Source organism: Astatotilapia calliptera, chromosome 19 (assembly GCF_900246225.1).
Source record: "Astatotilapia calliptera chromosome 19, fAstCal1.2, whole genome shotgun sequence".
Lineage (NCBI taxonomy): Eukaryota > Metazoa > Chordata > Actinopteri > Cichliformes > Cichlidae > Astatotilapia > Astatotilapia calliptera.
The window spans coordinates 1,520,343-1,547,919 of record NC_039320.1 but is presented as its reverse complement, the minus strand read 5'-3'; the positions used below and the strand labels follow the sequence as shown (position 1 = coordinate 1,547,919).

The 27,577-nt window shown below is 40.6% G+C and overlaps 1 protein-coding gene across 2 annotated transcripts in view; it reads right to left on the bottom strand.

Annotated features, from left to right (window-relative positions):
* Window positions 1–27,577, bottom strand: part of kcnh5b (potassium voltage-gated channel, subfamily H (eag-related), member 5b) — a 183,642-nt gene that overhangs the window by 56,025 nt on the left and 100,040 nt on the right. For both annotated transcript variants that reach the window (XM_026151082.1, XM_026151083.1), the window contains exons 10-11: window positions 24,091–24,150; window positions 20,416–20,608 (exon numbers count right to left, since the gene is read on the bottom strand). In XM_026151082.1, coding sequence (XP_026006867.1) covers window positions 20,416–20,608; window positions 24,091–24,150 — 253 coding nt within the window. The remainder of the gene's footprint in view (window positions 1–20,415; window positions 20,609–24,090; window positions 24,151–27,577) is intronic.

Genomic DNA, 27,577 nt, shown 5'->3' with positions numbered 1-27,577 from the left:
TGCCCTTCTATTGCTTTATCTAGCAGTGCTGCTCAACCTGATGGCAGTCCAATAAGATACATGTCAAGGTGGTACTTAGAACCGGTGTGCTGATGCTGCTGTAACCACTGTCAGCCCATTATCCTGAACCGAGTAGGTGGAGATAGTTATACAGCTGCAGTGACACTGATATCCTCCAACAGCAGCATTAGTGGTCCTTACTGTATTAGAAGCCCCACTATTACCATTTGAAGCCCATGCTGGCCTTGCCGCAGATAAACTGTCCACTTGTAGAAATGCTGTAGATATGAATGATTAATAATTTCTAGTGAAGATATAATTAAGTTCATTCTATTCTCAACAACAGGAACTTGAACTGCCTCAAAGTCCCAACATGACCAACAAGGTATTAATCAGCACTACTTACTCTAATAAGATGATTAATTAAAATAATTAGCTAATTAAATAGAGAATGTTGCTGCATCTGATTACAGCAATATGTCCACAGCACAAGCTTTATGAAGTGTAACCAAGGTGACCTGAAGGTCTGAGAGGGTTTAAGCACCTGGGAAGGGATCTCAAGACTGCATTGTAGGCGGTTGACAGGTGGTGTCGTTCTCTGTTTAATGATGGTTGTTTACAGTAGATACAGAAGGCTTCCGTTACTCGTCTCTCAAACCATCTGTTTTAATGGTCAGAAATGTGAATGTTCTTCTTCGGGTACAGATATACAGCTGAGTCTTGACTTGTTGAGGTAGCTGTTGAGGTGTTGTGCCATGCATCTGTAGAGTGGCTGTTTGGTTTGTACCATGTGGATGTCTCAGCACTCTTCACTACACTGCACAGCATAGACTATGTTGTGTAGCTTGTGTTTAGGAGTTTTGTCCTTGGGGAAAACCAGATTTTGTCTGACGGTGTGGCTGGATATCATACTTAGAATTAAATTGTCCCAAGCTTCTCAGACAAACCTGCTACATAAAGGATGAAACAGAATGCTGTTCTGTTTGCAGTGTTGGGGAGTGATGGAATACACGTACCGGCGTTACGTATTTAAAATACAAAACATGAGTGAATGTATTTGGTTACAGTTACCGTTTAAATGGGTGATAATCAGAATATATTTACTTTGTTGAAATAAATAGAATACATGGCAGTCATTTCTGGTTTCATATGTTTGGCTATCCCCTTTCTATGCCTTCTCCAATTTCTGTTATAAAATGCAGTCGGGTGTAGGTTTAGCTCAGTTGGATGAGCATGGTTAGAGCAGCCGGCGCAGGTTTGAGAACAACTCACGGCTCTTGTTTTAATTTATTTATTTTTTACTCAATTTCCATCTGGGATTAATACAGTACAAAACACGCAAAAAAAGGCTCTAATGTAAGCGTCCCGTTAACGCTGGTGACGTCAGTTACACAACGGACCCAGAGCCAGCATCCACGGGCAGGATCTCTTATTTGGAAATTCCGACACCACTTCATAATAAGAATAGGATGTGTGAATCTTCAGTATCTTCAATGTACTATTGCTATTTGATTTTTATTTATATTTATTTATTAATGAACTCATCACTGAGCTAACATTGTTAGCTGCCGTTAGCTGACTGAAGACTGTTAGGCCGTTTCTAAATACTCATGTACGCAGGTCTGTACTTGCGTTTTCGCTAGTCTGGACTTCCTAAATTCACACACGAGTCCAGACTTCCCGAGAACGCAGCGCGATTGTTCTACAATTGGAATGGCAGTGTACTTGATGACATCACAGCTGTCATTTTTACTGCCATCCCCTCTTAATGTAACTGTGATTAATATTTGCAATGGAAATTACACATGACATAAAAACATTATACATGATATACATGTTTAAAAAAAAGATAATTTGAACTGATTTTAACTAATCTGAATTGAATAAATATTTAAAATATAATCTGATTTTAGACTTGATGGATAGCATTAACAACCTGCTAGCTGCACGTAGTCATGTGCAGTTCCACATGATTATAAACAGACAAAAAGAAAACATATGACTGATACAGAAAAAGTTTTCTCCACCAGATCACTGCAAAAAGTGCAGCCTTGCCTAATGTCCACCCTATTGTTACTCATTTTATATTAAGATTTGAAAATCTAGTTGGTACTAGAAAAATTTGCATTTCCTGTGAAAATGCTGTGTGGATGCTGTAAAGCTGAAGCTGTCTGCAAAAACTAGCTGAAAAAGCTGAAAAGTTGCAGAAATTGTAAAAACTTTGCAGAAGCAAAGGAACTTTGCTAAAATGGAATAACTTAGCAGAACTGCAATATCTTAGAGGAAACATAATACTTGGCAGAAATACAATAGTATAGCAGAACTTTGTTGTAACTTACCAGAAACATGATAACCTCTCAAAAATACAAGAATTTAGGAGAAATAGTATAAGATAACAGAAAGAATATATTCAGCCAAAAATACTTAAGCATTACAGAAACACAATGATTTAGAAAAATAGTACAACACAGCAGAAATACTGTGATTTACCAGAGACACTGTGATGAACTATGAATATTGTAATTTTAAATCAATACTATGTTTTAGCACAAATACTATAATTTGACAGAAATACTATCATGTGGCAGAAATACTATGTTTCAGCACAAATACTCTGGTTTAGCACAAATATTATAACATAGCAGAAATACAATTATATAGCAGAAATGCTGTATTTAGAAAGAAAATATAATATAGTAGAAATAGTATGATTTAGCAGAAATACTACAATATAGCATAATAACAATGATTTAGAACAAATACTATGATTGAGCAGAATAGTAATAACTTAAGTGAAAATACTAGAAAAGTAAGATGACAAGCTGAAAAAAAAAACGGAACATGGTTAAGTTCCCTCAAAACTAATTATTTTTCACCTGTGATAAAAAAATAAAGAAATAAAAATAAATGTAAAAAACAAGAAGGAACAGCCAACAGATACACACAAAATCAAATATGTATATACAAATGCACAGAGAGAGACACACACGGAGGGTCTATGCCAGTCAACCAGTCTGAATATAGCCTATTATATGTTTTTCTAACAATGAGATGCTGCCCTAAAGAGGGTCTCTCTCTCTCTCTCTCTCTCTCTCTCTCTCTCTCTCTCTCTCTCTCTCTCTCTCTCTCATGCACACACACACACACACACACACACACACACACACAGGGAGAGAGAAGTAAGCTGCTGAATTTGAATCCACCAATCAGAGAGGCTGTGTACTTTTTCCCGCCAAAACAGGTGCACACAGCACAGAGAGACACAGGATTTTTGCAGTCTATTTCTCATAATGACGACTCCCCTCAAACAAATGACCATAATTTCCTAACCGTAGGTGCTAGAACGGTCATTCTTACACCGTTTTGTTCAGAAGAGATGGGGGAATCTTAAAGTGTTGACAATTTATCATTAAAATATGAATTATTAAAGATATTTGACTTCTAATGCACCATAACTGAGTAGAGCAAAGCAAAAACTGTCTTGACTTGCACTCAAACAACGCTTTCTAACTCTAAATCTATTTGGAGTATTAATATCATTCTTTCACCGTAAGAGACAGCAGGCTTTGGTGAACAATCATGGAAATTTTCAGGTCTCTGTGGAAATCCATTAAAAAGATATGACGAGAGAAAAAAGTGGTTCATTTCCAGAGTTTGAAATCTGAAGAAATCTGAGCGAAGGACGAATTTGCTACCCTCAAACAAGTCCAACTCATTTCAGAACGGTAATAGGTGAGAAAGAAATTCTTGAATTGTGAGCGTCAGGAGTGTCTGAAGATATACTGGGACAAGCCTCATGTCTTAACTTTGCTACGTTAAGGAGATATGACAATTCGAAAATGCCTCTCATTACAGAAATCAGGCGGTGATTTTGAACAAACTCTCCATTGACTTTCTATGGAGAGTTTTCCGACTTTCTGTTGGTCTGAGGAGATTTGCCAAAATTCTATAAATTCCACAACAATGATAGTGACATTTTCAGAAAGCCAGCAAAAATACCTACGTTTTGATGTATAATATGTGGAAGTTGAGTGAAATTTGAGCAAGTAGCAAGAAGTTGTTCGGACATGAAGAGAAGACTGCGAAACCTTCAGTGGCACACTGGAAGCCAAGTGCATAGCAACCATAACAACGCATGTATTTTGTGAAAAATCACAATTTTGCAACTCAAAACTTTAAGAGGCATAAAAGTAAAATGGTAAAAGATTTGAAAAAGCTTATTTATACCTGAATAGCCCAATGATTTGAGAACATTTTAAAGTTTGAATGGTTGTTCTACGTGAAAATATGAGGAAGTGGTTAAGTTTCAAAAACAAGCAAATTTTAGCAGAATTGCAGAAGTTTCCCATTCATTTCAAATTAAAGGAAAAAAGCTTAATATTTTAAAAAGTATAATAGTGAAAATACCAAAAGACATAGCCGTCATTAGCAGAAATAGCAGAATAGTTTAAAATTTGAACGGTGAAAATCGGCTGAAAATTGTGGAAGTAGATCCACAGCGAAAAGTGTACGGAAACACCAAGAAGGAACTCAATAGTGTGGATGCTTAAAGCATCCACACAAATAGTGTGGATGCTTAAAGCATCCACACAATTAGTATGGCGAGTAACTTTCAGTAATAGTAATAAATCACACAGCAATAGAACATTCATGTAGTTGTAAACAGCATGACAATATATCCAGTAATCCAAAGTATTCAGAATACGTTACTCTCAATGAGTAACTTAACGGAATACATTACAAAACACATCTGGAGCATGTATTATTTAATCTGTAGTGGAATAGATGTTAAAAGTAACCTTCCCAACACTTTCTGTTTGTCATTCTGATTCTTCCTAGTTGGTGTCTGGCCTTCTTTCCCATATATCTTCCCTGAGTTGGTGGAGACCCAGTTGGTCTTCATCAGGCTTTAAGAGGTCAGTGTATTTATTTATTTATCTATTTTTACGTTTCTGTTCCATTTCTTTTGTTGTGCCTTACAGGGAATGTTTTTTTGTTGAGAATTGTAGGGTCCTGATTACTACAGGGAGTGCAGAATTATTAGGCAAATGAGTATTTTGTCCACATCATCCTCTTCATGCATGTTGTCTTACTCCAAGATGTATAGGCTCGAAAGCCTACTACCAATTAAGCATATTAGGTGATGTGCATCTCTTATTTATTTATTTATTTTTTGCCTGTCCCGTTTGGCTCTTTTGCCATCGGAATTGTTGTCTAAAGGTAAAGAAAGATGCCCAACGGATTTACTTTGCCAAATTGACCATCCCAGCCTTGCCGTAATGGTCCATTTGATTCACCTTTTATTGTTTATTTTATTTTCACTTACTGAATACGGGACAGACTTGACTGGGGGAAAGAAGGGGAGAAAGAAAGAGGGAAAGAGAAACAGTTGAGAAGAGGGACGGGGGAGAAGGGCAAAAGACAAAAACCAACAGAACAGGCAGAAAAAAAAAAAAGAAAAAAAATGCATATATCAATCACCTGGATCACCTGCTGAGAAAGAAAAAAGAAAACAAGCAGAAGAGAACAAGAGTAATAGAATAAACAACATCACAATGATATATGGGAATATGACAGTAAATACTAAATATTAAACATTATTGTGCAGCACATAAGATCAACAGAACACAGTGTGCTTTGAGGTAGGAGCCAAAAAGGGTGTAGTTTGTGGGTGTGATCACCCGTGTGTACACCTGTGAGCATGGACGCGCTTGTTTTTTTTTTTTAAAGGTTCCTTCATGTAATGATCTGCTAGAGGGTGTGGGGGGGCCACAGCCCCGTCCTCCAGGGCATGAAGCAGGTATGGAGGAGATCAAAACTCCAGACATCCAGAGGCCCCCAGAACACAAGAGACCAAGGAAGACCAACAGAGGGGCAGCCGCGCCACTGTCCCAGAAAGAGCTGAGGAGAGTCCCAGATGAGGGCTCACTCAGCAGCCGCGGAGCAGAAGCCAGGGGGAGTTGCAGTGACACGCCTGTGAGCTCCGCCGGCAGCCAGCCGTGCCTGAGTGACCGAGCCCCAGGCCGAGAGGCCGGGGGCACCCCACCTCCGAAGTGGCCCGAGCGAGCCCCAGGCTCCAGGCCCCGATAAGCGGCCGCCAAGGAGTGAGCCGGTGTGTACCTGGACGCCCATTCCCGGACACAAAGAACCACCAACGCACCGATGTCTGAGGGAGTCTGCCACTGGCAGGGGAAGTGGTGGTAGGGGGAGATAGGCCTCCAAACCTTGGAGGGCCTGAGATGTCCCCAGAGAGGTGGTGTCTGACACCCAACCTGACATATAGACACAGAAATACAGGCATACACATATACAAACATCCATTCCCACCCTCATGCTCTCATATGCACTTACTCCACACTCAACCAACGTGGAGACAGACATAAAGAGACGCTGTACACACGATCACACTCCCCAAGCGTACTCTACGAACCGGGTCTAGGAACCCTTGCCCCTGGAGGGGGGAACTGCACCCAGACCCAGGTGGTGTTTCCCTTTTCCCTGCGGTGGGGGGAGGCAGACCGCCCCGACTCCGCAGCAGCAGGAAGGCTCCACACTCCAGACCGCAGTCGGACGGCCAACTCCTCCTCCTAGCCCCCCTGCTCCAGCAGGTCGCAGAGAACGGGGGTGAGAGAAGACTCCAAACCTCCCTCCACCCGCTCATTGTAGTGTTGATGCATGTGTGTTCTAAGGTGCATTTAAAACCCAGGAGGGCATGGAGCTACCTGCCAGAGCGCAGCAGGTAAGTGCATGGTCCCTCCTGCTAGCCCTCAATGTCTACGTGTATTTAAAATTGAGAGGTGGGCAACGACGCCAGGGGTGAGGTGTACACCCTGATGGTAATTTGGACTCCGTGTATCGTGCCCACCCCCAAGATCCTATATGTATGTGTAATGAGAGTGTGAGTAATGTGAATGTCTAAGTTGTGGGATAAAATTGAGGCAGAGGCAGCCAGAAGGGGACGGGGGGGGTAGCCTCCTCTGCACCCTGGTGACATACCTCTACTCCAAGGTTCTGCATGTGTGGGTGGTTGTGGTGGAGCGGGAAGGGGGAGGCAGCTGGAGATGGGGAGGGAAGGAAGGGAGGGGCAAGTGACCCCTCCCTGGGGCCAGCTCCCCCGCTGACCCCAGTAGGCACCCCCATACTCCGCGACCCGCCAGGGAAAGGGGGCCTAGGCCCATCCAGACCGGGGCCCAGTGATGTGCATCTCTGCAATGGAAGGGGTGTGGTCTAATGACATCAACACCCTATATCAGGTGTGCATAATTATTAGGCAACGTCCTTTCCTTTGGCAAAATGGGTCAAAAGAAGGACTTGACAGGCTCAGAAAAGTCAAAAATAGTGAGATATCTTGCAGAGGGATGCAGCAGTCTCAAAATTGCAAAGCTTCTGAAGCGTGATCATCGAACAATCAAGCGTTTCATTCAAAATAGTCAACAGGGTCGCAAGAAGCGTGTGGAAAAACCAAGGCGCAAAATAACTGCCCATGAACTGAGAAAAGTCAAGCGTGCAGCTGCCAAGATGCCACTTGCCACCAGTTTGGCCATATTTCAGAGCTGCAACATCACTGGAGTGCCCAAACGCACAAGGTGTGCAATACTCAGAGACATGGCCAAGGTAAGAAAGGCTAAAAGACGACCACCACTGAACAAGACACACAAGCTGAAACGTCAAGACTGGGCCAAGAAATATCTCAAGACTGATTTTTCTAAGGTTTTATGGACTGATGAAATGAGAGCGAGTCTTGATGGGCCAGATGGATGGGCCCGTGGCTGGATTGGTAAAGGGCAGAGAGCTCCAGTCCGACTCAGACGCCAGCAAGGTGGAGGTGGAGTACTGGTTTGGGCTGGTATCATCAAAGATGAGCTTGTGGGGCCTTTTCGGGTTGAGGATGGAGTCAAGCTCAACTCCCAGTCCTACTGCCAGTTTCTGGAAGACACCTTCTTCAAGCAGTGGTACAGGAAGAAGTCTGCATCCTTCAAGAAAAACATGATTTTCATGCAGGACAATGCTCCATCACACGCGTCCAAGTACTCCACAGCGTGGCTGGCAAGAAAGGGTATAAAAGAAGAAAAACTAATGACATGGCCACCTTGTTCACCTGATCTGGACCCCATTGAGAACCTGTGGTCCATCATCAAATGTGAGATTTACAAGGAGGAAAAACAGTACACCTCTCTGAACAGTGTCTGGGAGGCTGTGGTTGCTGCTGCACGCAATGTTGATGGTGAACAGATCAAAACACTGACAGAAGCCATGGATGGCAGGCTTTTGAGTGTCCTTGCAAAGAAAGGTGGCTATATTGGTCGCTGATTTGTTTTTGTTTTGTTTTTGAATGTCAGAAATGTATATTTGTGAATGTGGAGATGTTATATTGGTTTCACTGGTAAAAATAAATAATTGAAATGGGTATATATTTGTTTTTTGTTAAGTTGCCTAATAATTATGCACAGTAATAGTCACCTGCACACACAGATATCCCCCTAAAATAGCTAAAACTAAAAACAAACTAAAAACTACTTCCAAAAACATTCAGCTTTGATATTAATGAGTTTTTTGGGTTCATTGAGAACATGGTTGTTGTTCAATAATAAAATTATTCCTCAAAAATACAACTTGCCTAATAATTCTGCACTCCCTGTAATGAGCTGTCATGGTCACGTAGCTTTCCATTGCCCTGGAGGTCTGCCCATTTGTAGTAGTTGGGCAACAGAAGATGCCTGGGACAGTTCAGCCATAACTGGTCTTTGTATTTGAGTTTCTGGTAAACCTTAGTGTTGAAGCTACATTTTGCATAAGATCCAGTCTTAGCTATTGTAGTGATCAGAGCAAGGTTGAGTGAATTCTAATACACACTTATACACACTTAGACATGCCATGATATCGGGTTATATAAGCATGTTAAAAGTCTGGTGTCTAAAGCAGATTTCCATTTCAGTAAAACTATATTAATTATTATTAAGTGTGTGGCCACTTTGACAGATTCAGCTGTAGCTGGTAGCAGTCTGCATACAGAAGAACTCATAACAACAGTCACTTAGATGTAGATGAATATACTAATATTAATACTGATAATAAGAAAAAAAATACTGGCACTGTGGGTGAATTGTTAAGCATCACTACTCTGACTCAGATGTTATCTCACTGCACTCTTGAGATAGTCATTCAAAGCAGCACTGCCTTAAAAAAGATATTACCCTCTCTGTGGAAGGTTCCCTTTTATCATTGTCTCTTTAACCTCTGCTTCTAATATATTCCTCTTTTAATGTATTACACATCAAAAAAGCTACATGATCATTCTTAGTACCATATTTTGTAATGCAGCCAGTGCACACTTGTATGTGATTAGAGGCTCATCTCCTGCTGCTCACTGTTTCTCACTGGGCCAGAACATATTGCTATATGAATAGAATGAATAGAATGGATCTGTAGAGAGTTCTTGGTGTAAGGGGACACACTCATCACCAGACATATGTTGGTTTTGGTTGAATTCATTGACAACCAAGCAAAGATAAATGCAGTGGAAAAACTCTTTCTCAGCATCACGCAAAAGCACTTCTGTTTTTTTTCTCCAAGGTGCCTTGCGGGGCTCCATAAAAGGCTGGTAATTGTTTTCCTAACATATTTAATAATGGAGTTAACACTACATGTAGTGTGTTGACTTTAGGTGTGTTAATTTGTATGTCTCTGTTCTCCACACTTCCACATTTCCACACAGATACTTTATTGTCCCTCAAGAGAAAATCTGTTTCCACAGCCTGTGTATGGAGACATTAAAGAGCCATTTTAAAAACACACACTGGCATTACCACAAGTATCTTTGTTGTTCCAGAATATGTGTGCGCATACTTGTGTGTCACCTGATGCCACTGTACACTAATGAGAGCAAAGTGTGTTACATGCTCAAGGAGCATCCTCACCACTCAGCCTGGGGGAAAGTCACTGCTTCTGAAACCACATCCAGCACAGAGCAGCTTCATCCTCCTTTTCTTGTTCCTCCCTCTTTCTGCTTCACCTTAATTTCCATTTATTTCACTTCTGTCTTTAAGTTGTATGATCATACTTATTTTCTCCTTCCCTCGTTTTACCATCAATCCTTCCGTCTCCTTTTTATTATTTTATTTGTATGAGTCGACTGTGTTTTTCTCCCCGTTCCTTTGTTCCTTCATCCTTTCCTCATCTTCTTTCTATCCTGCTGCAGTCTACCCTCTCTTCCTCTCACCACCAAGGATCATTGCATTCTGCTTTTTTTTATTCCTCTATTTTGAAATCACTTTCTTTAGAAGGCTTCACTTCTTTAGTAGGCTATGATCAGACAGCTACCTCTTCTTTTCCCTTCCACCACTCCTTTCTTCAATTCTGCTGCTGTCCCTTTACATCCTGCAGTGTATTCTGCTTATGTTATTATATCCAATCATTGCTCTTTCCTCCCCTTGTTTTTGTTTCTTTTTCACTAAAAGAAAAAAATACAAAGAATGGGACAGAAGTATGAAGAGGAAAACTTTGCAGAAGAAGGCAATTATTAAAGTGAAGCCTTCTTTTCATGCCAGGAACATACAGAAAATACTCTTATCTTGCTTCCTTTAACCTCTACTATTTATTGCAATTCTTCTCAACCTTTCCAAGATCTTGCCGTTCCCCTTACACCTACACTGGCCTCACTCCATCCTCCTCTCAGTGCGCAGGCTATGATCAGACAGCTACCTTGTTCTCCAGCACAAAAGACGTGTTGCAGCCCTAAGCACCGCTACTGAGGAGACGTTTACTTGGTTGCTATGCAACACAAACTTTAACAACAACTTGCAGGCAATCCAGTTAGGATCAGATGGGCTTGTTGCTACCCACAGTGAATTCTGTGGAGAGATTTTCAAATTCAATAAACAGTACTTAATTATTTCTTTCAGCACATGTGGAAAGGATATTCAAAGATCATTGAGTTTCAAGGTGTGCTATACACTATGTTACTTTATACATGCAGTCTGTTTATCTAGTTTTATAAAACACATAAATACATTTAAAAAACTATGTTTTGTGCTATCATACATACACATATTACATAAATGAAAATATGTGTATTTGTGTGGTTTTTCTGATTGCAAGAGTCTATAACGAGTCTATAGTTATGATCACAACAGTAATGAAACTGTTTTAATGATTATAAAGGCTATTATAATAATTGGTTGAGCAGTGTGAGCTGTTACAAAGTGCTTTCAAAATGTCAGCGCCACAGTTTAAAGATATAATGATAAGTGTAAAACAAACACAACCATGTTAAAAATATATTTCAGTGCAATCTTGATCCTGTCTGTCTCCACAGTATCAGCAGCAGCAGACGACTAGCTGACAATTTACTGATTAATGACCCCAGTTAGATGAAGCAATTTATCAAACATTTAATATGCTCTTTATGAACCTCAGGCTGCTTCCTCGCCTGCTGCAGTCTCCTAATGATGTCAAGGAAGCAAAGAGGCAACACAAACGGAGACTCTGCAGAGACCAGATAAGACAACAAGGCCCACTCTGACGTATTCTTGCCCATAACAGTCATCTGCAACTGATTTGGTGATCTACGTGAGACCCATAGCTGCATAATAGCAGTTAACAATATTAGATGCCAGAAACAACAAGGGATTACGGTATTCCCTAACATTTGAACGTCAAGCGTCAAGAGCACACGCCATCATGGAGATGTCCGCTGATCACACTGCATTCCTTCACACATAACTGTTGTGATCTAGTCCCATTTCAGAAGGTGGCATCCTGTTCGAGATCATTTTCCAATAATGTAATTTGATTGTCTCAGCTCACAAAGCTACAGAAAAATTCACTGGTCACCTATAGAAAACGTGTCCTCCAGCTTCTGGAAACATGAGACTGCAGAGCCCATAGAAGCAGTAACAAAACGGCATCAAAAATGAGTCTAAGTTGGACGTTGAAAAGACGTCCACAGCCAGGGCTGGACTGGGACAAAAAATCAGCCCGGGCATTTTGACTAGTGACCGGCCCACCATGGTATTATAGGAAAAGCCATAAAGCCTTAATAAACTTAAACCTACACCATCCTCCCTATTCTGGTATTCTAAACAGTACTTAGCAAAAATATAAAACAACCTAATTTATAATTACATATAGCTAACTAATAAGGTTGCCAACTCCCAGCAAAAAAAGAAAAAAAAATAGGGAACCACTCCCCCACCCTCTACCTCAAGATGCTTAATTGGCTAAATTGATTTTACTTTAATGCACGTATAAAACAAATGCACAGAAATCTATTATTTTTCTCCAGTAATTAAATAGATTCAACATCTTTCTTCAACAGAATTGCAGACTGCACAGATGGTACCTTCCCAAAGGAAAGAATACTATAACTTATAGGGTATATACTAGACTTAATATTTACTGAATACAATAATGGATTTCTATACATTTTACATCAGATGAAAACTTTGGTTGTAAAATTCAGATAATTATTTAGTAAAAGCTAGACATTTTAAATAAGAATAAGAAAGAAAAGTATTTCTTTGTGCCCCCTTTCCCTGTTAATGCCCTACCTGGCCCCCCTGGTAAAACTTTGCTAGATCCGCCCCTGCACACGTAGCTGTCAGCTACTTAGAAAAGGATTCCTGGTGTTATTTGTCTCTCAGAAACAGTTCATAACTTCCCTTCAACTCATTCATGTCACCTAAAAGGTAAACCTGTTTCTCCATCACCTGTTCAGCTCTGATGATTCAGTAAGGACATCTCCTGGTTTCATCTTCATGTTTCCCTCTCACCACATGTACAAACCGATATCATGACCAGCAGCTTTTACAGCTGTGGCTCCAGCAAACATCAGCTGATACTAGAAAGTAATATTAAATAAATTCTAACAACATCTGATCAAACTTAAACGTGCTGCTGTTGTTTAGAGCGACCTCCGGTGGTTTCCTCTTTCTGCCACAGAGAGAAAAGCCAATCAGCTGATCATGGATCAGTTTCATGATTGAATTAGCAACTTTCTATCTTAAGTAGTATAGGACAAATTGTCTAAGGAGCTTGTAAAGAAAAGTGTCTGGACTTGTTTAAGTTGCTTGAAGACGTTTCACTTCTCATCCGAGAAGCTTCTTCAGTTCTAAGGTCAAATGGTGGAGAGTCCCAGATTTAAACCTAGTGGGAGTATCCCCCAAAGAGGGACAAAGGACCCCCTGATGATCCAGCCGAGGTGTGAAAATGGGTGTAGGTCACAATCAGCCAGGGTTTCGGGTGAGCTCATTGTGAAACCTGGCCCCACCCTATCATGTGATTTCCTGAGGTCAGATGACCCAGGATGTGGGCCACCATTTGACCCTTAGAACTGAAGAAGCTTCTCAGATGAGAGGTGAAACATCTTCAAGCAACTTAAACAAGTCCAGACGCTTTTCTTTCCAAGCTCCTTAGACTACGATGACCTGGATGACTGAGAACCTTCACAGACATATAGGACAAATCGCGTTCCTTTTCACCTCAACTTTAAAGTTCGACCTCCTCGGCTGTAATTGGTCCAGCCCAGAGTCGATCATGACCAACTGGCCAATCCACCACCATTCATTTATACCGTTAAAAAAGAAAAGAAATAAAACCCCATGAGCCCATAAAAACCCGTATGCCCGATGGCCAGTCCAGCTCTGTCCACAGCGACCACATCAGGACTATAAATAACTCGTACACGGGGGTCAATGGTCAATGGTGGTCAATGGTAACTTTATTGTCCCTAACGGGAAATTGATTTGCAGTATGTCCGTACAAACAAACAAACAAACAAACAAACAGATAACCAACAGATCACATACTATCACCAAAATAATATAAGCCTGATAAAACAACCTAGATCTTTCATCAAAAAAGTGCAATGTGCAATGGCAACAACACTTATGGTTTAGTGTTATTAACTATGATAATAGCACTAGGTACAAAAGACAATCTATGTCTCTTTGTCTTCACTGCAGGCACTTTATAATGACGACCTGATGGAAGCAGTTGAAAATCATTAAAGAGAGGCTGATCTGAACACAACAGGACAGAGGTTGCCTTCCTCAGCACCTGCCTGTTATAAAAGTCCACAAGCTGGACCTGAGACCTCCCTGAAATCTTGCCCGCCACTTTAACCAGGTTGTTAAGTCTGGTCTTATTATTCAGGGACATATTACCGTACCAAGCAATGATACAGAAAGTTAAAACAGATTCAATAAAACTTTTATAAAAAAGAGTCATCATTTCAGATGAAACATTAAAACCTCTCAACCTCCTTAAAAAGTACAGTCTTTGTTGAACCTTTTTCACTGTAGCAGCAAGATGTTACTCAAAGGACAGTCTTATCAAGAACAACCCCCAAATACTTATAACTGTCCACCAGTTCAATGGCTGCACCATTTACCACTGTTAGCGCAGGATGGGGGGATGTCTTCCTGAAGTCAATAACCATGTCCTTGGTTTTCAAGGTGTTAATCATTAAGAAGGACTGATCACACCATGAAACAAACTCATCCACAACAGACCCATGGGAATCCTCTTCACCATGAAGGAGGCTTCCAATGACTGTGTCATCTGCGTATTTAATGAAATGCCTGTTGGCCTGTGTACTGCGACAGTCATTAGTGTACAAAATATACAGTAGAGGAGAGAGACAACAACCTTGTGGTGAGCCAGTAGAAGATTTCAGCTGTTTGGAAAAACAACTGTTTACTCTCACACACTGAGATCTGTCAGTTAAAAAGTCTAAAATCCAACCAACGAGATTAAAATCAAGTTTAAACTGGTTAAGAAGGTTATCAACTAAAAGATGTGGCTGGATAGTATTAAAAGCTGAAGAAAAATCAATAAATAAGAGCCGAGCATGAGCTTTGGCGCCATCAAGATGGCGATAAAGGAAGTGATAAAGGGTGGATGTCAACATTAGAGCATCAGTAGACATAAAAAAAAGAGGTCACTGATTTGGAGACAGAAAATTTTTAGATTTAAAAAAGATCACTGCAGTCTGAATTTTGGGAATGGTGTGTAGCTTTGCAGACAGACAGACAGACAGACAGACAGACAGACAGATAGATAGATAGATAGATAGATAGATAGATAGATAGATAGATAGATAGATAGATAGATAGATAGATAGATAGATAGATAGATAGATAGTTCTATCTATCTAAAAACACCCATAAGTGAAATCATAACAACTATTTCTGCATGCGCCTGCCTCTATAACCACAATGTGTAGTGTCATAGAGGCAGGCACATGCAGAAATACTTAATGGCGGGAGGGTGATGAAGATTATGATCTTCATTTCAAAGGTGAGAAAAGGAAGGTGAAGACGAGAACAGAAGACTAGAAGTAGTGTAGAGAGAAGGAGGTGAGGTTGAAAGATGAAAGTGGTGGGGTGATGGAGGAAAGGTTAAGAGAACTACTTGTTTAAAGGAGAGAGAAGTGGAGAGAGGAGGAAAGAATAGAAAATTATGGCTCAGCCTGAGCTGAACCTTCATCTCCTCCACCTTTGTGTTGCTGGGAGATTTTTTTGCCTTTGGAAGCAGCTCCAGATGCAGCTCTAGTTCGAGGCTTTCTTCTCCTGCTCTTTCACCTTCTTCAACTCTTTTACTTTCCTTTGTAATGTTTCCTTTGCTTCTTTTTCCTGTCTTTTCAGCCATTTGAGGGCTTTTTTACACTCTCTCTGTAAGTTCAGTGTCTGCTATTTCTGTCTTAATTCCCATTACTTCCATCTTCTCCTCTACCAGTGTTGTCTGGACTTCCAACAATTCCTTCTTTCCATTTTCAGCTTTCTTCTTTGCACACAGTGTAAAGAGTTTGTCTTTGTAGAATGTTGTGAGTTTGTTTACTGAGTTTGTCTATTGTCACCTTCTTCTCCTTCAGGCTGCTTCACGTAGTTGCTCTTTCAGCTAGCAGATTTTCAATGGCCTGCATAAGTCTTTGTGAATCCTCTTTTAACTGGAAGTTCTCAGCCTGGGTTGCTTCTCAATCAATTCACAGATGATAGTCCGTGGAGCAGCGCTCACCAATCCTGTTGTTCACCTGGAAATGCAGCTACATTAGAGAAGTTCAGAGGAGTTGATGTTTTCTTCCAGAGGTGTGGACTCGAGTCACATGACTTGGACTCGAGTCAGACTCGAGTCATTAATTTTATGACTTTAGACTTGACTTGAAAAAATGTTCTAAGACTTGTGACTTGACTTGGACTTTTACACCAATGACTTGGGACTTGAATTGGACTTGAACCGGTTTACTTGAAAAGACTTGATATTTTACCCCAAATATAAAATTTAACATGCATATTATATAGAGATTGAAAATGTGACGTCATTCACGGGTAGAACCGCAAAGGATTCTGGGAACTCGTGGCAAGCGGTACTAGCGCACGCAGGCTTTCAATTAAAATCAGTTATACAGCGATAAAAAGAAACACAAAAATGTCAAGAAGCTGTTGTATTATTAACTGCAATAGCCGGTCGCATGACAGCCACGGGAAGCCGACGGGTAAAGAGATCGGTTGTTATCGGATTACGTCGTTGAAGAGAAATTGTTCGAGCCATGTTTCTGAAGTAACAAAGAGGTGATGGATGGTCTGGATTGCAGCCATTCAAAGACCAAATATAACGTCCCAGAACACTCCAGCTCACAGGTTAGTCTGCTCCAAGCATTTACACGAAGGTCAGAGTTTTTTAGTAGTTAATACGTCATTTTCATAACATAATTAGTGATATAGGTTACAAGCAAGTCTGGTGCTGAACAGAAATTGTCGCGCTATGCTCCTTTATTTATTGTGCATAAATAGTGAATTGTCCTGACACAATATTGCGTTTCGCTTCTGTTATTATGGTACATTGACAAAAACATATACTTTTATTCACAGGATAAAACAGGTTTTTTGTATCACTAATTGCCCAGTACGATTACAGCATACAATATTGTTGTCACTGCTACATTTCTGTGATGGGTACCAGAAATTATTTCCACTACTAATTAATTACCGTTGAGCTCAAAGGTCCTATTAATAAACGGTTAACGAATGTGTATTTATGACGACAATTTGTGAGACTGGTAAACTTATGATACGTACGATGGTCTTTGGTTCTACACGGTGCATTTCAAGGTCCTGTACCCATCCGTCGGTAAACTGTACCTGGACTTGTTGCAGTGACCTGAAGTTACTAAACTTCATGAGTGTGTGCACTCACTCCAAGAACCGTATGATTATAAATATATAAATATGCTAAGATGAGATAGCTGACTTCATCTAACTAGCAAATGTTTTCCAGGCTACGTTGGTGATACAGTTTTTTTTTATTGTGTATGATATTTTTGTCATGCGATTTTAAAGCCGGTCCTACAACCGCATCCAAGAATAACATGCAGCTTATCTCAGAACTGTCGGTGAAAATTATTCTAGGAGCTAGGTTTAATTGAGCTGCATTTTAAAGAGGTGCAATTTCACAATTTGTGTATATTTTCTAAGTTCACTATTTTGTCATGTGTTGAGAAAAACACAGATTTTAAAATTACATGGTCTAATATTTACATTTAGCATAACTGTAACATTATTTTGTTTTCTTCTTCTCACGTTGCCCGTTGCGGACTGTAGTTTCTATCTTGTTGCACAGCTACTTATGTAGACACACTTCTCTAGCAGTTGTAGAAGTGGTAATGTGTCCGCTTACTGACAAATCAGACAGTTAGGAGGAGCTAAATTTTTTAAATAGTGTCTCAAGTCTTTGTTTTCCTGAATGAAAATCAGTAATAAATACAGAGTCCTAAATGCAACTTTATTGCTTGATTTTTAAAACCTTGTGGCTGAAAATAAAAGTGTTGCCTCATTCATGTTGTTGCGTTAACAAAGTTGGGCGTCCTTGTATGGTGAGAGCAACACGTAAAAACGAAAACTATCTTATGGAAATTTGAAGATGAATTTAAATGTCTCCCATGTCTTAACAATAAAGCTTTTATTTTTTAATTCACACAGTTTTCTTCCTGCCTTCAAACAGGCCACACTTTATTAATATATCAGCTCTTTTCCATTCTTACTGACCAAAACATTTACATCACTGTAAACACAAAGATACTGTACAGCGCTCTTGCACCTCTAATTTATCAGCAGAAGCCCAGTTACTTGCATTCTAATCTTATAGTTTACTCTTCCTTTGTAAAACAGCTGGGTTAACTTAGCAAGTTGATAATTAGTTGCTTGTGCCCACTTCTCCTGATCTCCTGAGTCAGGGTGTGTCAGTTCAGCTGGTAGAACGATACCCTGGGTGTGTTGAACCTGATTCATACCACAGGGCTCAGAGTTCTGCTGAACAGTCTATTTGTTCTAAAGTTTGAAACATGCTCTGCCTACACTGAACAGTACACCAAAAACATAAAAACCTCTCCTGTTGCCTAGCAAAAGCAGCTGTTAACCAATGGATGCTGTGAAAAGTTTTACTTTTTTAGGTTGTTTCAATGTTTATGAAAGAAGACATGTCCAAGTATCCCAGGCTGAGATGGAAAAGTAAAATAATGCCGGACAGTCACTGCAGGAATTAACATCAGCCATTAAATTTTCTTTAAACAGAGAAGCTGGGTCCACCTCAGGAAAGTTCAAGCAATTGGCACATTATTTCCTGCATTCTGGTGAACTTTTTCCCCAAATGTAATTTAACAGCTCAGAAGTGTTTCAGCTTATTTCTGCTCATGTTCAGAACTTTCTGTACTTTGCACACAGATCTGAGTTTTAGGACTCGCGTTCATCTAAACAAGTCTGTCTCAAAACAGGAAGCACAGAAAACATTATCCTAATAATAGGAAAATAACCATCACACCAATGTCACACTCTCGCCCTTTACATACTAGCGTCTCCATCACTGAGATCATAACAGCGATTTTTGTGGATGTGCATGTTTGTGCACGTGCTACTTCATCTAAGCCTCTGCACACGCACCAGATGATCTTTTGCTGTGCAGCTTTGCACTCATTCTTCATACTAATAATCATTTGTTCTTGTTATTCGCTGTTGGTAAACGCTCATTTGGGGCCCGCTGATGATTATGAGAAAGCGCCTTTCACTGGATGCCTTGAGCATCAGTGCTATCTGTGCACACCTCAATAAAAAGCATTTTCCCTTTCTTCTCTCTTTCTTCCCCACCTCATAAATATTATACAGTACAAGGCAGCAGAGAGCGATATGTACAGCAGCAGATAAGAGACGCACTGTTTGGGTTTAACACTTGAAAGTCCAAACTGACGTCAACTTGCTGATGTGACTGAACATATCTATTAAAGTGGCTCCTCTCTGAAGTGTGCCCACACATTCACTTTCTCTTGTTTGCAAGTTTAAAAGTCAAATATAAAAACAGCAGGTCCAATTGTTTATCTTGTGTACTTGGAAAGGTTTGCATAACCTGTTGTGTTGTGAAATCTGCTCAGATCTCAAGGGTCAAAAAGAAGAAAGAATCTTGAGATCAAACTATTTAACAAATCCACCTGTCACCTGGCTGACCTTCTCACTGGCTGCCTGAAATACACAAACTTTTACACTTAGCTAGATTAATGCGATGGTGTTGTGTTTAGTATGTTGCTTTGTTTCTTTTTTTTTTTGTCTTTTTTTGCTTGTTTTCTATTCTTCTCTCAACAGGTGATCCAGGAGATTTTTATTTTTTTTCTCCCCCCCTTTCTCACTGTCCCTCTCCCCTTCTGTTTTTCCTTTCCTTCCTCTTTCTCTCTCCCTTTCCTATCCCTCACTCATGTCTGTCCCGTCTGTAACATCTGAAAATAAAATATAATAAATAACAAAAACAAAGATCGACCAAATGGACCAATACGGCAATGCCACGATGATCCATTTGGCAAAGTAAATCCATTGGGTATCCTTGTTGGTCTTCAGACAACAATTCTGATGGCTAAAGAACCAAATGGGACAGGCGAAAAAAAAAAAAAAAAAAAAAGAAATACACAAAATGATGTTTTTGTATTTTCAGATGTTAAAGTAGTTTAAGTGTTTTATTAAATTTTCTTCCTGACTTCACCTGCTGGCTTCTCATGAACTCTTCTCATGAATGTGTCCCTTTTCCCAAGGCACATATTTCATGTTTGTTTTCATTTTAATAATTGCTTTATGGATAACTGACAAATTCAATATTTATTGTGCATGTGCAGCAATCTTTGAACATGCCAATCTCCTTACCTCAGTCGACATTTTGAGAAAGACTTTTTTGTTGTTGTTGCACAATGATATCTAATTTAAGAATTTCTACTTTCCAAACATGGCATTACATCCAAATGATGACTACGTGAATATGTTTGTTGCTTAAAGGTCAGAAAAGAAAAGGTGATGCTTTGCAATTGTTTTGACCAGCAGTCCAAATACTAGAGTTAAGTTCAATTTTCAAACCTGTCAGAATCAAACTAATTCAGTGATCACGTACCTAAGATGGCAATGACTTCGTCGTCCTGGATGACCTCCAGTGACCCCGACACCACGAAACAGAGGGTGTCAACGCTCTCCCCGGCGTGAAAGATCAGGTCTCCTGGAGCGCAGTGGGTGGTCTGAAACTCGACTGCCAGTGAGCGCAGGCAGCCATCACTAGCTAACCTGAATGCTGGATGTTCGTTGAACACCTGAATAAGAGAATCAGATTGAAGAGTTAGACTGGGAAAAAATGACCAGACAGGATGTGGTGCATTATACTGCTGAAAGAGGCCACAGCCATCAGGGAATAGGGTGTACATGGTCTGCAACAACGCTTAGGTAGGTGGTACGTGTCAATGTGACATCCACATGGATGGCAGGACCCAAGGTTTCCCAGCGGAACACTGCCCAAAGCATCACACTACTACTGCCGGCTTTCCTGTTTCTTTTCAGCACTGATGACAGTTTTTAGACCAAATTTTAAAGCAAGTTTTTCTTTCAACGCCTTTGGATTGCTGACGCTCGAGGAACACAGACACACTACAGCAGGCTTGGAGGGCTTTCTTTGCAAAAAAAAAAAGTTCTCATCTCATAAGTGGACAAGAACACTTTAGATTTCGTTGCTTCGTCGTTTTACTATCTGCAGAAGTACACATTTTCTGATATCCTTGAGAAAATGAAACCGCTTCCACCCGGTGAGATAATCCATCAGAGTACCAGGGGAAGATTTTATTTGGTTTGTGCAAGAGTGTTTTTATATCAGTGCTCCTTGTCAATCACCTGAAGCCCTCAAGCAGAAATGTAAGCCTCCATCTGAAATAATCACTCAGAAGCACATCTCTCAAACTTCAGTGTCGCGTCTTTGTGGTTTCGCTCTTGGAGTCTTGTTTTGCCAGGACAGCAGGCAGCACACCGTCAGCAAATTGCAGCACAATGTGAGTGCATGAAGTGGTTGGGGTTTAAGGGATACAACACCTGAAATGTATCTAGTGTGGCACCGTTAAAGTGTTCACATCAGCTGCTTCATATTAAAACTGAAAGGGAAGAAAAAAGGAGAGGTTCAGATTTTTCCTGTTTTCTTTTTGTTAATCCATCCATCCATCCATCCATCTTCATCCGCTTTGTCCGGGGCCGGGTCGCGGGGGCAGCAGCCTAAGCAAAGAGGCCCAGACCTCCCTCTCCCCAGCCACCTCCTCCAGCTTATCCGGGGGAATACCAAGGCGTTCCCAGGCCAGCCGAGAGATATAATCTCTCCAGCGTGTCCTGGGTCTGCCCTGGGGCCTCCTCCCGGTGGGACATGCCTGGAACACCTCACCCAGGAGGCGCCCAGGGGGCATCCTTGTCAGATGCCCGAACCACCTCAGCTGGCTCCTTTCGATGTGGAGCAGCAGCTGCTCTACTCTGAGCCCCTCCCGGATGGCCGAACCTCTCACCCTATCTCTAAGGGAGAGGCCAGCCACCCTTCGGAGGAAGCTCATTTCTGCCGCTTGTATCCGCGATCTCGTTCTTTCGGTCACTACCCACAGCTCGTGGCCATAGGTGAGGGTAGGGACGTAGATCGACCGGTAAATTGAGAGCTTCGCTTTTACACTCAGCTCCCTCTTCACCACGACGGACCGGTGCAGCGTCCGCATTACTGCAGCTGCAGCCCCAATCCGTCTGTCGATCTCCGGCTCCCTTCTCCCATCACTCGCGAACAAGACCCCGAGATACTTGAACTCCTCCACTTGTGGCAGGAACTCATCCCCGACCCGGAGTGGGCACTCCACCCTTTTCCGGCTGAGAACCATGGCCTCAGATTTGGAGGTGCTGATCCTCATTCCCGCTGCTTCACACTCGGCTGCGAACCGTTCCAGTGCGAGCTGGAGGCCCTCACCCGATGAAGCCAACAGAACCACATCATCTGCAAAAATCAGAGATGAGATTCTGAGGCCACCAAAGCGAAAGCCCTCCGCCACTTGGCTGCGCCTAGAAATCCTGTCCATAAAAATTATGAACAGAACCGGAGACAAAGGGCAGTCCTGGCGGAGCCCATCACCCACCGGGAACGAGTCCGACTTATTGCCGGCAATGCGAACCAAGCTCTTGCAACGGTTGTATAGGGATCGAATGGCCCGTAGCAATGGGCCAGACACCCCATATTCCCGCAACACCTCCCACAGGACACCCCGAGGGACACGGTCGAATGCCTTCTCCAAGTCCACAAAACACATGTAGACTGGTTGGGCAAACTCCCATGCACCCTCAAGTATCCTATTTTGTTAATCACTTTGAAAAAAATGTGGGGCTTAATTAAAAATGTATTTGCATCTTAACCCAATCTTTGTGGGGGGAAAAGCAACTTAATGGACAGGACAGGACATGAAATACTGGTAAAAGTAAACAAAAATCTTGTTTTTTTTTAAAAAAAACAACTAATTCCACTTCTTTTGTGAAATAAAACCAAAGCACAATATCTTCTTCCTTTGAAACTCCTAAATGACATCCAGCTTTAATTTCCTCTTACAATTAAACAGAATGTCTTCTTGTCCTGTTTCACAATCTTTTATCATAGTCAAACATCCCTGAAAAATTAGATGTATTTGAAACGAATGTAGTGCGTGAGCTTTATTTCAGAAGAGACACTGAAAATCAGCCGCACTGCATGACAAGACTAATTTTAGTAACTTCTGACTAACTGTCATTGGAGACGGTTGTCACACAGCACAATTACCCAACTGAAGGTGTCCTCTGATCACGCCACTTTAGCATTTGACATCTCCTAGAGTTTTGAGAACAATATCATTGCATGTTAAGTGATATCTAAAAGACTCTGAGCACAATTAACCTTCACTCAGTTATAGAACAAAAGCTCCCGATGCTGATGCTGTATAGTCAAAAAAGCATAACATCTTTCGCTGCTTTGTATATGACCCACAGATATATTTGAATATACAAACCAGCAGCCATGCTTCTATTCAGGCACTAGTGAACTATCCTGGAGATATACAATGATAAGTGGAGACAAACTTTCTTTATCGGAACAAAAACAAAACAGAAATTTTATTTCTATTCCCTATGCCTTTCTCTCTTTCCTTTACCCCCAACCGGTCGAGGCAGCCAGTCATCAATCCCTACAATCATCTGATTGTAGGGATTTCTCTTTTAGTACCATAGAGTCTTTACTTTATGGTACAAGGCACTTTGAGGCAAATGTTGTACTGATTTGGTGCTGTATAAATAAAACTGAATCAAAATTGAACTAAAGAACTGAAAGGTATGCCATGCTATGCCACAGAAACATCATGTCTTACTTCCCATCTGACATAAGACATGATAGTTGTCACTAGCAGCTGATTTTTCTGGAATGAGGGAAAACATTATAAGAACAAGTGTGTAATTGCTGCAGGTGTTTGACTTAAAGCTGTGCCAAAGCCTTGACTCCAAGTTTATGCTAAGCCCCAGCAAGAAAAAGACTCTGTCCTCTCTCAGCAGTGTGCACACGCCTCTCTAATCTCAACTTTGTTGCCAACCATATTGAAAGGTCTGCTAAAGTGTAGCTATTAAAGAGACTCACTCAGACACATACGGTTACATATCATAGCAGGAGCTTATTTTTCACTACCTTGAGACACACATTATCGCATCTTTCATAACTAAATTAAGCATTGTAACAGAACTGATGTATGGATATATGAAAATAACTGCATACCTTCCTGTTGAGATGGACACAGATGTCGGCCCGCATGTCCTTGGGACAGATGGATAAGACCTGTAACACAAGAAACATGAGAGGGTGACGTGGTAGTTTAGACTAACAGCACCTTCCTGTTGTCCAACGGCTTCCTTGGTGACCTTCTCTGGATGGATACCAGGCATCCAGCTAGTAGGAGAATCCCAAGTAGACCCTGAGATTATATGAACCTCATTCGACTTGGGTTCTCTGGATTTCCCAAGTCTTGAAAATGTTGTTGGGGAGATAGATTCAGGGCTACTTTGCTTTGGTTCATCTAGGCTAGGCAACAGACATTTTTAAAAAGAGGTCAGCGGTCAGGGACAGCTACACTGTAGCCGTCACCTTCCTCTGTCATACTACATCTGTCGGATTGTCAAGTAATTCAAAGTGTTAAGAAAAGAACGTTTGAAATTCAAACCTAAAGACAATAGGAAATCATTTAAGCTGCGTGATGTTTGCTTTCTGCCTTCTTATTGTTTTTGCAGTGAGACCTGTTGCATTCCTGTTTTTATTCTCAGACCACCTAACTAACTCTGCATGATTCACAATTTAAAAACACATATCTTTATTTCTGTTGTGTGTGTCTTTACTCAACCACCCCAGTTCATGTTCTGTCTTAAGCAATCTGTAATAGCTCCTGTCTTTTAAGGCCACTCTGCCCAAAAACCTACTATTTCTGTGCTTGGCCGACTTCTGTATGCCTTCTAGGGGCAGCAGCCAGTTCTTGTGAGCTGTGGGCAGTAGTGGCATCACCTGGATGTCATAGGTGTGTTGTGCCTGGAGCAGATGACCGTATCACTGAAGTATTCCCTCTGAGGTTTTGGCTCACGAAGAATACTACATTTGTTGGCCTCATTATTAGAAAGCCCATTTTATCTGATTGTTCAACAATATGAGGATATGAGAGAAGCGTAACAAGGTTCCTTTTAAAAAACTTCTCATTGATGCCATGTGGCTGAGGAAGGGATTTGGAAGATAAATATTTCAACGCTCAATGCAGTGTTTTAGATTATGACAAACATGAGGTGTCTGTGCAAGGTGAAAGAACAATATATGTGCATTGAGTTTATTGAACATTGTTGCTGCAAACAGAAGCTAAATGGTAAATGGGCTTTTTCTTATGTAGAGCCTTTCTACTCAGTTTGAGCACTCAAAGCACTTTCTACTACAAGTTTCATTCACCCAATTACACACAAAATGCTTTATCTGACATTCACACAGATGCATCCTGGTTCAGTATATTGCCCAAGGATACTTGAGCACAGGGCTGTTGGTGCTAGGGATCAATCCAACAACACTCCAGTTGGCAGACACCCACTGACTACCACCTGACCCACAGCTGCTCCATCAGCCCTATCTTATTTTCATCCTGGGCAGTGTATTTGTAGTGTGATTGACTTGGGTCAGTAAGTCAGTTGCAGAAAAAGACCAGAGGCTTTCTTGCTCAAGAACACTTCAGCAGAAAGCAGATGCTGTCAGAGAAGATCAAAAACCTCAACTTCAAAGTGAAAGCTTATTTGTTTTGAAACCTGATTTTTCAGAAACTTCCCGTCTGTGTATGAGTGACAGATTTTATATTCCAGTTTGTTTAGTTGCATTCATTACCTCGCAGTGAAAACAACTGCAGCAAAGGCAGACTGTTAATGATAACCGTTTAGTGTAACTCATTACACACTTTTTAAAATCTGTCCCAATAAATGAAGTACTTAGCAAAATCAAAGAAAACAAAATATCATCCTCCATAAATGCTGCCATCTTACTTATGAACAAAATTGAGGAGGGGGGGAAACTTAAGAGAAAAAAGACATATAAAAGTCTTTTGTTTGCTCCATTTAATGTGGATCATACAGTATCAAGAAGCCTTTGGGAAACACTGGTGTTTTTGGGTGTGTACTCATATAAAGAGCTGACTATGAACCATATAACGGCTCCCAAAGTGACAAACTTATCTACTAATTGGTCTCAGCTCTGACAGTGAGGTATTTATCCAGAGAGCAGGAGCAAAACTAGCCTTATGTCTCTTCAAAAGTGTATAATTATCTGGGACTGATGAAGAAGAGGCTAAACTGAAAATAACGTTACTGGGAAAGTAAACTAAATGGGCAGAGAAAGAAGGCATGGACAAAACTTGAAAACAGGAAATAAATAATAAGAAGATTACATGAGGCTTATCTTAGATCATGAGTTTATAATGTGCCAGTCTCCAGTTCAGCCAAAAAAACAAAAAAAACAACAGGCTTTAATATTATTTCATATTTAATAAAGAACATAAAAATAAACAAAAGACAGCTAATCTGTCTAATATCCTCAAAGTTAAATCAAACTGGGGAAATTTCAAATCTCAAAGTCTCAAAAATGGAGGTTCAAACAATATTATTGCAAAATGCAATATATACATATATGTATGTATACATGTATGTATTTGGTTAATTAGCAACCAAGGCTTAATATCTATTTGGTACAATTTTAGTACTTGGAAAAGAGAGCTTTTCATATAGTATATATCTAGCATTTGGAACAGTTCTGTTCTAAATATTATTTATTATTTAATATGTATTTAATGGTAAATGATGTGGGGTGATTAGCTAACTCTGATATATGCACAAAGTATACAGGTATTGTGGTAGTGTGCTGAAATATCATCATGAAACATTATGCCTTTGGACCACTTTTCTATGGGTAATCGTCATTATGTGAAGATTTTATGTATGTGTGTTCCTTATTTCCTCCTAGATGAGAAGACCGATCTTGAGGAAACTTTGTATAAAGAAAATAAAATATCTAAATCACATATAAAAAATGTTTTATACAAGCTCTACAATCATATTTATACATTTGACAGGTCAGCTGAGTAGAGAATGGAATTTCAGATAAGAATCTTGTGCCATAATATAAGCATGCACATATTTGCATGTTCTCTAGCCCTGTGAAGACCATGCACTCGCTCAGGGTAGTCAACTTGATGATAATGACAGTGAGGAAGAGTGGAACCCACAGTTTTAAGGTGCAGTTAGGAGGTAATGTGTGTGGGTAAGCACCAACATCTGTATTGGTGTATGTGTGTTAGGAACATAGATAGGACTACAGAGGGGCTCATGAGGTACCAGGATTCAATGGTACTCCAAAAGTCAGAAATGTGATGTCCACCTCACATTTACAAGCAACTGCTTCCTGAAGTTCCACACATAACGGTTATTAATGCCACACACACACACAAACACACACAGGTGTAAAATGCAGGGTTCATACACCTTATTCAGAGTCAAACTCAAGCATTTTTAAGCACTTTAAGGTCCATTTCAAGCTTTTCCAGCACATTACCAAAAAAAGTATGCATGTTTCACTTCACATCACCTCAGTAAGACCATGTGAAAGTTAAAACAAATCATATGAGGTTGACTGAAACACTTTTGTTCCCCTTTTGCTAAAACATAGAAAAACACACCACACAAAATACTGCAAA